The 14,730-nt window shown below is 38.6% G+C and overlaps 1 protein-coding gene across 3 annotated transcripts in view; it reads right to left on the reverse strand.

Annotated features, from left to right (window-relative positions):
• Positions 1-3,836: 3,836 nt before the first annotated feature.
• The window catches only part of LOC111163577 (POC1 centriolar protein homolog B), a 107,305-nt gene continuing 96,411 nt past the window's right edge, over positions 3,837-14,730 (reverse strand). For all 3 annotated transcript variants that reach the window (XM_089921100.1, XM_022552400.2, XM_022552401.3), the window contains 2 exons: positions 8,634-8,852; positions 3,837-5,354 (listed from right to left, as the gene is read on the reverse strand). In XM_089921100.1, coding sequence (XP_089777226.1) covers positions 5,250-5,354; positions 8,634-8,852 — 324 coding nt within the window. In that variant the 3' untranslated portion in view covers positions 3,837-5,249. The remainder of the gene's footprint in view (positions 5,355-8,633; positions 8,853-14,730) is intronic.

Raw genomic sequence — 14,730 nt, forward strand, 5'->3', positions numbered from 1 at the left:
ATCCTATTTGACCAAGTGTCTTGAAACCTTTTTGATATTTTTGACAGACTTCTCAAATATCAAATTTAATTGAAGTTCTTTTGACCTCCAGCTACCTCAGGGATGCCTCAGAGGAGCCCTGAGGCACCTTAGAGAAATGTTAAGCTAATTAAGCTTATTTGGTATGTTAAATTACTTGAAGCATTGTTAAATGATTGGAGACAAACCTTAGGTTATATTGTATGGGTAAATGTCATTAATATAGATATTCCAAAATTTATATGAAATTCCTAAAAATCTGATATGTCCTGTTATGTTATCAGTCATAATTCTATTATCTCAAAATGTTGTATGTCACAAAAATATCCCAAGTTTCTTGTCAATTGCATTGTAATCAGATCTTTAGCAATACCATTTTAAATCTTTGTCATTTAAAATCAATCATTGTTTTACTCTGATTTTATAAAATGAGGATCTTCAGGAAGATTCATAAAAAGGACTTTTTGATAAATTAGGGTTTCTGATAACTTTTATATCATACAACTGAACAGGGTAGGAAAGTTTAAAACTCTAATGAAAAAACCTGATGACTTCATCCAGATCAACAGGAATTAGTTACATGGGACTGAATGAACTGATACATAAGACAATTTTATGACTCTCTTCTGAAATATACTGCCTTTTAATCTTTTCCAGAAAATCTTTCCTCTTATGCTAACTGTGACCTGCAACAAGTTGATAAAGTATACTTTTGTAAATGATTATGAAACATTTAGCTTTTTCTCTCTACCTGATTCTTCCAGAATTTGGCTTCTCCAGGTGGCTCCCCTGTGGACTTGATGGCTTATTGCAACCAGATTATAACTAGTTATACTAATCATTGTTTTAATTTGCTCTCTTGTTGTTTTCAAATGATTTATACCTTGTGTCTCTCTTTGCTGTACTATGACCTTATTAATGTTACTAGCTATATTACTTATTCTATTTTATAGGATTGTTATCTCTTACACTACCCAATGTATAACCAGGCCTCTGACAAAATTAATGATGGCTAAAAGTCTTGAGGTAGTGGATCATATATAACTACATAGAATAATTGTAATAGTGCATGCAACTCTAGATATGGGAAGAAGCAACAAAGGAAAACATTACCTGGATCATAATAGTCTAGGAAGACCAGCTGATCCAGAGAATTTTAGAAGATCAATAGCCCTAATCCAAAAAATGAGCGGATTGAATAGCCTATCACACAATCTTCCCCTGATCTAGGAATGAGCCTTCCTAGCACTGTGGGACAAAGTTGGTCATTAAATGTCTCCCAAACGTTGGTTGATTTTATGACCAAGACGAAACGTTGTGGACATAGAACGTTACCAGCATTTCAGTAAACAAAGGATGCTGCAGCCACTGCAGCCACCAACTGTGCACCCTGAGGGGAATTCAGGATGGAGAAGAACAGGATACTGGCCCTAGATAGTTAAGGTGCATATCAAAGGAGTAATTTCAATAAGCCCAGACTCTTGCATCTTCCCATACATGGAAAAGTGCTAAAATTCATTAACTTGAGATGTCTGGTTTTTCTCTAACAGTAATCTTTTGATGTTCTGACTACCTGTTCTTGTTCGTTTTGTTTCGTTTGTTTGTATTGTTTTGTTTGCAAAACTTCTTTATATCCTGGCTCCTGTCTTAACCTCTTTGTAAATAATCCCTCAGAGCTATCTGAGAAGCTGTATCTTGGGCTTAAGTGCTCAGTAAGCCCACTGGATAAAACATAATTCTCAACTTTTAGGTTGAGCATTTTTTTTGGACACCTATCTGTTGAGCTCAGCCTATGAACGAGGTACTGTGGTAGATGGGGAATATAAAGGTGACAGTGCTTGGTTTTTGAGAAGGTCGGTTCACAGTGGAAGAGGCAGGACTGTAACTGTGTTGCAACCTGTGTTGTACCAGAGCTATATACCAGAGGGAGTGAGTAGAGGGTTACTATTCCATATAGGCTGGTTAGGAAGAGCACCTCTGAAGAGGCAGAATGTGAGCAGGGCTGGAATGTTACAAGGGATACCTGAGGACAGAGCTCCAGGCAGAGGAAATGGCAAGTACAAATGCCCTCAAGTACAGATGCCCTTAGGTGGGAACCATTTTGCTTCTACAAAGGGAAGCAGAGAGGCCACTGCTGCCAGAGGGCAGTGAGTAAGGGTGACCCCCAAGGGGGAGGGGAGGTCTAAGGTGAAGAGGTTAGGAGCACATCACTACTGTCAAGTCTTGGGCTTTTACTCTAAGATGGGAAGTCCTGAAGGGTTTGGAGCTGAAGAGCCACATGTTTGAACTCGGGCTTTTCTTTCTTTTTTAACACTTTTATTAGAGTATAATTGCTTTACAATGGTGTGTTAGTTTCTGCTTTATAACAAGGTGAGTCAGCTATACATATACATATATCCCCGTATCTCCTCCCTGTTGCGTCTCCCTCCCACCCTCCCTATCCCACCCCTCTAGGTGGTCACAAAGCACAGAGCTGATCTCCCTATGCTATGCGGCTGCTTCCCACTAGCTATCTATTTTACATTTGGTAGTGTATATATGTCCATGCCACTCTCTCACTTCGTCACAGCTTACCCTTCCCCCTCCCCATGTCCTCAAGCCCATTCTCTACATCTGTGTCTTTATTACTGTCCTGCCTCTGGGTTCTTCAGAATTTTTTTTTTTTTTTTTAGATTCCATATATATGTGTTAGCATATGGTATTTGTTTTTCTCTTTCTGGCTTACTTCACTCTGTATGACAGACTCTAGGTCCATCCACCTCACTACAAATAACTCAATTTCGTTTCTTTTTATGGCTGAGTAATATTCCATTGTATGTATGTGCCACATCTTCTGTATCCATTCATCTGTCGATGGACACTTAGGTTGCTTCCATGTCCTGGCTATTGTAAATAGAGCTGCAGTGAAAATTGTGGTATGTGACTCTTTTTGAATTACGGTTTTCTCAGGGTATATGCCCAGTAGTGGGATTGCTGGGTCGTATGGTATGAACTCAGGCTTTTCAAGAACCACTGTAGCCTGCTGTGCAAGGGTGACAGTGGGAGACAGTTAAGAGGCACTGCAGACATCCAGGTAAGAGATGATGGTGGCCTGGGTTTTGGTGGCTGATGGAGGTGTGAGAAATGATCAGGTGTTTCATATGTTCTCATGAGATTTGCTGAAGGAATGGGAGTGGAGAGTGAGACCAAGGATTTAAGGATAACTCTGAGGTCTTCAGTCTGAGCGCCTTGAAGGAGAGTTGCCATTTATGGAGATGGGAAGACGAGGGGAGGAGCTGGCTGTGGGTGGGGGTGAGGCGCAGCAGAGTTTGGCTGTGGACATACTCAGAGGCTGCCTGCCATGTCGTCCAAGTGGAGATGTTGATCATGCAGTGAACATGCAGCTAGGACAGATGAGAGGCTGGCATCTGATGAAAAGAAGCCTCAAAAGCATAAAAGAGGTGTTGGGGGGCTTATAAAATAACCCTCCTGAAAAAGTGTCAAGGCTTTTAAACTTACATCATCACTGTTTTTATATCACTTATAAAGTTCTATGACTGTAAAAGGTGTGGCAATACCATGTTGCAGGAAGTGGCTATAGCTGGTCAGTGGTTTCTAAAGTGTGGGCCTGAGGCCAACAGCATTAAATCTCCTGTGAGCTTGTTAGAGATGCAGATTATTGGGCCTCACCAGACCAGACCTAGTGAATCATAAACCAGGGGCAAAGGGCCGGAACTGTTTTGACAACTTCTCCAGGCGATTGTTATGAAGGTTAAAGTTGAGTGAGCTAGATAAGAAGTTTAGCATTTCTAGATTTTAATCATTTAAAAAGAAACAACTTTTTTAAAGGTAAAATGTCTTTATTGTTTGAAGCATTAAAAAAGTAGATAAAAATTGGTATGACATTTCATTTCTTAGTCTTCTCAATGAGGTTATAAAAATACAGTGCCACTTAGTCTTATAAACTCTTGAAACTGTCTAGAAGTTCACACTTAGTATTATCTAAAAAGTCACTTAAAACAAAATCACCTCAATCAAAATTGCTTTGAGAAATTTCTAAATATAGACTCCTAGATAAATAGGACTTTTTTCTTTTCCAAAGCATAGACAGTATTTTCCCCATGATATGCCTACAGGCATCATAAATGTGGACTGCCTTCTCCTACCTTCTGTTCTAGATATAGGTTAACAGAAATGCAAACTAAATTCCGTTTTTTTCAATTTAATCTCTTATTTTGTTTAAGATAAAATTCTTAATTTAAAACCAAGATCTTTTAGAATGCCTGGCTCATTTTCATTTTGTTTCAAATCACAATTCATTAAAAAAAAAATAGGAAGATGATGCAAATGTTCTTTTAAAGTACTTATATTCAGCTACAAAATCACCCTAAACATTTCTGAAGAATGTGAACATACATGTGTGTATATTTTTAAATATTGCTGTTGCATCGTTCTGGGTTTTGAGGATTCTGCACTAACAGTCTTCGTAAACTGAGATCACAGGTTTGGATACAACCCAAATCATTCAGTGCATTCATCTACGGAAGCAGATTTGTGCACTTTACATATTTCTAACTCTTCATTTTCTTTTAGGTTGGTCAAAGAATAAACAATGTATACCATAAATTAAATCGAAACCCCCTGCTGTATGTCCTGTATGTGCTGTTGCTAATTAAAATAAGTGTATTCTTGCTGTGGAAATTCTGCGGTTTGGGAGTTGCATGAGATCATCTTTTCAAGGCATAGGTAAAGAATTTTTTTTTTTAACAGAAAGAAATACAAATCAGATCATTAATTCATTCTCTGCATACAAAATGCTGTTTTAGAGGTAAGTGAATTATTTCACCCCAAGGGTACTGTTTACACTAAAAAAAAGTACACCAGGTGTTTAAGGAATTGCCTGAACATGGTCAATGTGGAATAACAGTGAAATACAGAGATTTGACTACTTTACTGGCAGGATTTGGACTATTAATGAAAACTGACATTTAAAATAATATGGGGGAAAATACAGAGCCACTTGAACGTGTATCACTTTATTACTGCAATCATAAATGGTAATGATTTGAATTAGTCCTCGGCATTGATTTGTGTGTTTAAATTAGTCCTTAATTATGCCTTTTCTGCCTTTTGTTGCTCACCCTTTTAAGAAATGCCATGATAATTAGCACATGGTTGTGTTGCACAAAGCATCTTGTACTACCTTCCTGAGTACGTGTACATTTCTCGTGCCTCTGCTCATATCTTTCTATTCAACTTTTCTGTTGGATAGCATTGAAAAGCCTTTGCTGATTTTCAAGGCAGTCTTTCAGCTTATCCTCTGTCAAAGTCAGTCGCTGCTCCAGGATTGAAACCGTCTGCAAAAAAGGACAAAATAATCAATGCCTGGTGACCTGGTGGTGAGGATGGTGATAATCTCAGCACTGATCTTTTTCAGAACTGGAATGCCACCCTTTTGCCAGGAGGTTGGCTCAGAAATGAACCCCAGAATTTGCCCTGCTTCTGTGCCCTAACACAAGGCAAAGCACTGTCAAGCAGTTTGAGGAAAAGAAAAAAAAAGGAACCATTTGAGGAAAATGGAGTAAATGATCAAGCCTCTGTAGGCAATTCTGAAGTCTGATCTTCTAAAGCATCGCTGCCAGAGAAGAGGCCACATGAGGCATGTTAGGTAGTGTCACAGGTGACATGGAATGTGGGAGGTGGGGATGGAATGCCACGTAACCCCACTGCTACTTAAATGGCATCACTGGTCCTTCTGTCACAATCAATCCATGACGGACCATACCTATATTACCCTAGACGGCTGGATACCTAGCTTACTTTGAAAATATAATGACTGCTACCCCTTTCTGCACCCAGAAGATGACAGCAACTCACAGGGTCGTTAGGAAGACTGACTAAATGAAATACGGCACGTAGAATGCTTAAGCTGGTGCCTGCCACACAGGACTTCGTGAATCTTAGATATTCTAACTCCTTCAGCTCGTGAGTATATAACTACACACACGCGTGCGACTACTTTTAAATCTAATTGTGATAGACTACTTCATCTTCAGTCTTTTATCTTTTAACTCTCACAAGGAAAGCACCCTTATGACCAACACCCAGGTCAAGAACTAGAACTCTGCCAGCCACCCCAGAGTGCCTTGCGTGCACCTTCCCCCATAACAGCCCCTATTCTGACCATTATAATAATCACTTTTCTGCAGGTTCTGCAGGTCTTTATAGTTTTATCTTTCAAGTGTACATCCCTAGACACTATAACTATATCTTACCCATTTTCAAGATTTGATGTCATTTAAAGTCTTTTAATCTACAGATCCCTACTCTCTCCATTTATTTTCTTTATAATTTGTCTTTGGACAGGTTCAGGCCATTTGACCTGCAGCGCCTCTACCAGTCTGGATTTTAGGGACTGCATACTCTGGGTACAGTTTAATCTGTTCTTCTACCCTCTGTATTTTATGTAAATTGGAAGCTGGATTCAAGGCTTGGTAAGACTCAGGTTAGATCCCTCGGTAAGACTATGCTTTCTTTTGAGGGCACAATAATAACATTTGCTTCTTTTTCTGTGTTGTCAGTAGCTACTTAATGTCTAGATCTATCGATTCTTAGAGATTGCCAGTGATATTCTAATTCCATCATTTAAAAAATGTATTAGTTGGGATAATTTATACAAGACACTTCTCTCATATATTATTTGGTTACCTGGTAGTACAGGTCATATAGGAAAAGCAGCATAATAAATGCTTGGTTACAATTGATTCCCTACCAGCCTCTGAAGGCAATCAGTTTTTTAAAAAAAAAACTATCTAATAGTTTTTGCTCTCATATTCCATACTATAGATCATGATTCATTGAAATTAACGGCAATGCTGATAATACTTTCTACTATTTCTTGAGTGCCTATTATGTGCCAAGCATTTTGCCTGATACTTATCACAATGTAAGATGCAGAAGCTTTTGATATGTGTATCATCAACACCTTTAACCCTGGTTAACTCCACTCACCTACCACCCATCTTAAAAGTTATAATGAGAAAGTGATACTACAATCTGTACTGAATTATAAGCACTGCCACTGGGTTAGGAGGTGTTCAGTCATCTGTAATTAAAGTGAATCTGAATGTGTTTATTTTACTTGTTATTTGCCCACAGATTCACACACTGTTCCCATTTTGCAAGTGTGCTGTGCCTGCTTTTAACTTTTCATATTTGAAGGAAATTAAAAGTAAAAAATTACAGACTTTCAATAAAGTTTAAAGTGATCCATTTTAACCTTAAATCAGGAAAAAAGAAGGCAAAATGAGTCACGAAGCTGACAGAGTAGAAGATGGAAAGACCCTAAAGAGGACTTGCCACCCAATGTGACAGTGCAGGTGAGGAAGCCAGGGCCCTGGGAAACAGGCCAACCAAAACTAAAGCTGGCATGAAGCTGAGAGAAAAACTGCCTTTTAAAGGAAAGGGAAGTCCGATAAACACACACTCTAGCACAATACTGCAAAGCAAAAATTGATGATTTTCCTATGATTTTCATTGAACAGATCTTACGACTCCAAGGTCTCACAAGGCTCGTTCTCACAATTTGTCATGACCCACATCCACATCCCTTAACTCCAAGGCCCTGAGATGTTATCTAAAGGGTAAAATTTTTAATTACTGGCTCTTAACCCAAAATGGAACCTTAAAAGTCCGATGCCAGGGCCTTGAATTCTCTGGAGATGAGAACTGGACGTCTGGATGATTCTTAACTGCCCTGGCGATTAGAATGTACAGCCAGGGTTGAGAATAAGAATTAGATGATTTCTATGCATGAGCAATTTCAACTTGAAATATTTATTCTACAAAAGTAACTGACGTCTTCTCTAGTTCACATTATAGCCTCTTTCTGTATAATTTAGGACAGTGTCTGCTCTGGATCCTCATTCTGTTTATCAAAGAGGAACAATAAGAATTCTTCAAAGGAAACACTGAGCAGAGCTGGAAGGGCAACCTCTGATGTATCCATCTTAATACACTGCTTCCATTAAGTGACATCTGTATTTCCTGACCAAGAGTTGGAAGACCTTTGATATGTTAAGATCCATGGTATCCCTTCTTGCAAAAGTATACTGGCATCAAAGGACTGGGTAATATTCTAAAAGGGGAATGTGGAAACCTCACCTCCAGAAGAACAGAGCATCAACGTAAGGAGCTTTGGAATGAGGGAAGTTAAACATTGGACAGACAGAACTTCTTCAGAGTGAAAAACTAAAGCAATGCCAAAATTTCATTCTAACCGAAATGATTAATCCCAATACATTTTTCTTATTGCCCTAAATATTTCTTTGATAAGTCCAAATCTGAATACATGGCATCAAAAATTCTTACGGCAAAACATTACTGTCCAAAATCAAATAATACATTTGTAGCATGAAGTACATGGTCTCCCCTATTCGCTTGTGGGCCTCAGATGCTAGATAGAGTACAGTGTGTGTGTGCACACATGCATACGTGTGCGTGGGCTCTGACTTTGCCTCCATAAGGTTTAGAGCAGCTCAGCACAGCAGGCGCTGCTATATTAACTACCACCTTTGAACTTGCCTTGCTAAGAAAGAAAAACTTCTTACGACCAAGTGAAAAGTGCGCCAACCCACCTGTGTCAAAACATTGAGCTGTTCCATAATATGCTCTAACGCGTCGGTCACAGCAAGTGGTATGCTTCGTTGATTCTCATAAGGGAGGTCACTCATTTCTTCTGTTTTCTTTTTCAAGGTTGTAGGTGAACATTCTGATGACATTAAAGAAGGGTTCAAGAAATATCCGCAGATCTCTTCACCCTTGTCTGGTAGAGTATGAACAGTGGTTTCCGTTGTCTTTGACACCATAGAAAAGATAGGAAGAGTTATATTTTCCAAACTTTAAAATGATATATATTAAAGTTTTCAATGTTCCTCTTTTAAAAGCCCAGCTTTAATTGTTCATCTTCAACTACAGCAAATTATGGAAATTACAATTATAAGAAGGAAAAAAAGGCTAAAAAAGGATGGACGAAATTCACGATTTTCCTTGATTTTTTTTCAATAAAATTGTATGTATCTGTCTGAAAGATCAGGTGTTCTACCATTAAAAAGGTGGTTACATGCTAATTCTTGATTTTTAAAAAGTCACATCCATTAAGGTGAGTATTATTTGATTTCTATGGGGAGGAGACAAGATGGCAGAGTAGAAGGACTTGAGCTTACCTCCCCTCATGAAAACACCAAAATCACAGCTAACTGCTGAACAACAATCGAAAAAAAGATGAGAACCTACCAAAAAGATACTCTACATCCAAAGACAAAGAAGAAGCCACACAAGACAGTAGGAGGGGTGCATTCACAGTATAATCAAATCCCATAACCACCAGGTGGGTGACCCACAAACTGGAAAATAATTATATCACAGAGGTTTTCCCACAGGAGGCAGAGTTCTGAGCCGCATCTCAGGCCCTCCCCCAGCCAGGGGGACTGGCATCAGGAGGAAGAGGAGCCCCCAGAGCTTTTGGCTTTGAAGGCCAGTAGGACTAGAGTGCAGGAGCTCCACAGGACTGAGGGAAACAGAGACTCCACTCCTGGAGGTCCCACACAAGGTTTCATGTGCACTGAGATACAGGGCAAAGCAGTGACTCCACAGGAGCCTGGGCCAGACCTACCTGCAGGTCTTAAGGGTCTCCTGGGGAGGCGGGGGTTGACTGTGGCTCACTGTGGGGACAAGGACGACAGTGGTGGAGGCCCCGGGGAATATTCATCTGCGTGAGCTCTACTGGAGGTCGCCATTTTGGCACTGAGACCTGGCCCCACCCAACAACCTGCAGGCTCCAGTGCTAGGATGCCACAGGCCAACCAACCAACAGGGTGGGAACACACCACCACCCATCAGCAGACAGGCTGCCTAAAGTCATCCTGAGCCCACAGCCATCTCTAAACACACCCCTTGACATGGCCTTGCCCACCAGTGGGAATAGATGCAGTTCCACCCATCAGTGGGCAGGCACCAGTCCCTCCCACCAGGAAACCTGCACACAGCCCCCTGGACCAACCTCACCCACCAGGATGCAGACACCAGAAGGTAGAGGAACTACAAACCTGCAGCCTCAGAAACGGAGACTGCAAACACAGGAGTTAGATAAAACGAAACGGCAGGTAAATATATTCCAGACAAAGGAACAAGATAAAACCCCAGAAGAACAACTAAGTGAAGTGGAGATAGACAATCTTCCTGAAAAAAAAAGAGTAATGATAGTAAAGACGATCCAAGATCTCACAAAAAGAATGAAGGCACAAGAAATGTTTAAAAAAGAGCTATAGAAGATTTAAAAATCAAAGAGGTGAACAATACAATAACTGAAATGAAAAATACTCTAGAAGGAATCAATTAGCAGAATAAATGAGGCAGAAGAACAAGTGAGCTGGAATATATTGCTGGAGATCACTGTCACAGAACATATTAAAGAAAAAAGAATGAATAGAAATAAGGACACTCTCAGAGACCTCTGGAACAACATTAAACACACCAACATTCACATTATAGGGGTCCCAGAAGGAGGAGAGAGAGAGAAAGGGCCTGAGAAAATATTTGAAGAGATAATAGCCAAAAACTTACCTAACATGGGAAAGGAAACAGTCACCCAAGTCCAGGAAGCACAGAGAGTCCCGTACAGGATAAACCCAAGGAAGAACACAACAAGACACACATTAATCAAACTGACAAAAATTCAAGGCAAGGAGAAAATACTAAAAGCAACAAGGGAAAAGCAACATGTAACATACAAGGGAATCCCCATAAGGTTATCAGCTGACTTTTCAGCAGAAACTCTGCAGGCCAGAAGGGAGTGGCATGATATATTTAAAGTGGTGAAAGGGAAAAACCTACAACCAAGAATACTCTACCCAGCAAGGCTCTGGTTCAGATTCGAGGGAGAAATCAAAAGCTTTACAGACAAGCAAAAGCTAAGAGAATTCAGCACCACCAAACCAGCTTTATGACACATGCTAAAGGAACTTCTCTAGGCAGAAAAGAAAAGGCCACAACTAGAAATGAGAAAATTACGAATGGGAAAGCTCACTGATAAAGGCAAATGTAAAGGTAAGAAGTCATCCACATACAAATATGATATCAAAACCAGCAATCACGAGGAGAATACAAATGCAGGATATATTGGAAATGCATTTGAAATTAAGAGACCAGCAACTTGAAACAATCTTGTGTGATATATATATATATATATATATATATATATATATACACACACACACCTATATCAAAACCTCACGGTAACTGCAAACTGAAAATCTACAATAGATACACACACACACAAAAGAAAAAGCAATCCCAACACAATACTAAAGTTAGTCATCAAATCACGAGAAGAGAAGAGGAAGGGAAGAAAAAAGACCTAGAAAAACAAATCCAAAACACTTTACAAAATGGCAATAAAAGCATACATATAATTACCTTAAACATAAACGAATTTAAGGTTCAAACCAAAAGACATAGACTGGCTGAACAGATACAAAAACAAGACCGTATATATGCTGTCTACAAGAGACCCACTTCAGATCTAGGGACACATACAGACTGAAAGTGAGGAAATGGAAAAAGGTATTCCATGCAAATGGAAATCAAAAGAAAGCTGGAGTAGCAATACTCATATCAGAAGAAACAGACTTTAAAATAAAGACTGTTACAAGAGACAAGGGCAGTACATGATGATCAAGGGATCAATCTGAGAAGAAGGTATAACAATTGAAATATATATGCACCCAACATAGGAGCATCTCAATATATAAGGCAAACACAAACACTAACAGCCACAAAAAGAGAAACTGACAGTAACACAATAATGGGGGGGGTCTTTAATACCCCACTCACATCAATGGATAGATCCAGACAGAAAATCAATAGGGAAACACAGGCCTTAAATGACATGTTAGACCAGATAGACTTAATTGATATTTATAGTGCATTCCATTCAAAAGCAGCAGAATAGACATTCTTCTCAAGTGCACATGGAACATTCTCCAGGATAGATTACATGCTGGGCCACAAAGCAAACCTTGGTATATTTAAGAAAATGGAAGTCATATCAAGGATCTTTTTTGACCACAATGCTATGAGATTAGAAATCAACTACAAGGAAAAAAACTAAAAAACACAAACACGTGGAGGCTAAACAATATGCTACTAAACAACCAATGGATCACTGAGGAAATCAATAAATACCTAGAGACAAATGAAAACGAAAGCACGATGTTCCAAAACCTATGGGATGCAGCAAAAGCAGAGAAATTTACAGTGATACAGTCTTACCTCAGGAAACAAGAAAAATCTCAAATAAACCTAACCTTACACCTAAAGCAACTAGAGAAAGAACAACAGACAAAACCCAAGGTTAGTACAAGGAAAGAAATAAAGATCAGAGGGGAAGTAAAAAAATAGAGACAAAACAATAGAAAAGATCAATGAAACTAAAAGCTGGTTCTTTGAAAAGATTAATACAATTGATAAACCTTTAGGCAGACTCATAAAGAAAGAAAAGTAGAGGGCTCAAATCAATAAAATTCGAAATGAAAAAGAAGTTACAACAGACACCACAGAAATACAAAGGATCATAAGAGACTACTACAAGCAACTCTATACCAATAAAATGGGCAACCTAGAAGAAATGGAAAAATCCTTAGGTATAATATTCTAAGACTGAACCAGAAAGAAATAGAAAATATAAACAGACCAATCACAAGTACTGAAATTGAAACTGTGATTAAAAATCTTCCAACAAAGAAAAGTCCAGAATCAGATGGCTTCACAGGTGAATTCTATCAAACATTTAGAGAAGAGTCAATACCTGTCTTTCTGAAACTATTATAAAAAATTGAACAGTATAGAGGTTCCTTAAAAAACTAAGAACAGGGCTTCCCTGGTGGTGCAGTGGTTGAGAGTCCGCCTGCCAATGCAGGGGACACGGGTTCGTGCCCCAGTCCAGGAAGATCCCACATGCTGCAGAGTGGCTGGGCCCATGAGCCATGGCCGCTGAACCTGCACGTCCAGAGCCTGTGCTCCGCAACGGGAGAGGCCACAACAGTGAGAGGCCCGCTTACCACAAAACAGACAAACAAACAAAAAAAACAACTAAAAACAGAACTGCCATATGACCCAGCAATCCCACTCCTGGGCATATATCTGGAGAAAACCATAATTCGAAAAGATACATGCACCCCATTGTTCATTGCAGCACTATTTACAATAGCCAGGACACAGAAGCAACCTAAATGTTCATCGACAGATGAATGGATAAAGAAGATGTGGTACAGAAGATGTGGTACATATATACAAGGAGATATTACTCAGACATAAAAAGAATGAAATAATGCTATTTGCAGCAACATGGATGTACCTAAAGATTATCATACTAAGTGAAGTAAGTCAGACAGAGAAGGATAAATATATGATATCACTTATATGTGGAATCTAAAAAGATGATACAAATGAACTTAATTACAAAAGAGAAACAGACTCACAGACTTTGAAGACAAACTTATGGTTACCAAAGGGGACAGGTCAGGGGGAGGGATAAATTAGGAGTTTTGGATTAACATCTACACACTACTATATATAAAATAGATAATCAACAAGGACCTACTTATAGCACAGGGAATTCTACTCAATATTCTGTAAAAACGTATATGGGAAAAGAATCTGAAAAAGAATGAAGATTATATATATATATATATATATATATGTATGTATAACTGAATCACTTTGCTGTACACCTGAAACTAACACAACATTGTAAATCAATTATACCCCAATATAAAATAAAAAACTATTACTTTAAAAAATGAATATAATAAGCGTTGGTGGAGAAATTGGAACCCTCATGCATTGCTGTGGGAATATAAAGTGGTCACCTGATGTGGAAAACAGTTTGGCTATTCCTCAAAAGGTTACAACACAGAATTAGCATACAATCTAGCAATTCCACTCCTGAGTATATATCCACAAGAACTGAAAGCAAGGACTTGAACAGATACTTGTACACCAATATTCATAGTGGCATTATTCACAATAGTCAAAAGATAAAAACGACCCAGTACCAATCAACAAATAAATGTATAAACAAAATGTGGTACACACATACAATTGAATATTATTTAACCATAAAAATAAATAGAATTCTACTACATGCTACAACATGGATGAACCTTGAAAACATACTAAGTGTTTTCAAGACATACAAGACACAAACATACAAGACACAAACATATGTATATTTCAAACATACAAGACACAAAAGAAAATACCATATGATTCCATTAATATGAGGTACCTGGAATAGGCGAATTCAGAGAGAGTATAGGTTACCACAAGCTGGAGGGGAGAAGAAACATGGAGCTTATGTACCCATAATGAGGACAGAGTTTCTGTTTGAAATGATGACAAAGATCTCAAAATAGTGGTGATGGGTACATAACATTGTGAATACTTAATGCCAGGGAACTGTACACTTAAAAATGGTTAAAATGGTCAATTTTACGATATGTATATTTTACCACAATAAAACAAATAAGCCCTCCGAACATAGAGCAATAAAAATCTAAAAATAAAATTAAGAAAACAACTCAGTCTACATGAGCATCAAAAAGAATAAAATGTTTAGGAATAAATTTAACAAAAACAGTGCAAGGCTTATATACCAAAAACTACAAATAAACC

Source organism: Delphinapterus leucas, chromosome 11, assembly GCF_059928025.1.
Source record: "Delphinapterus leucas isolate spDelLeu-1000000601 "Yukka" chromosome 11, BTC_Dleu_Yukka2, whole genome shotgun sequence".
Lineage (NCBI taxonomy): Eukaryota > Metazoa > Chordata > Mammalia > Artiodactyla > Monodontidae > Delphinapterus > Delphinapterus leucas.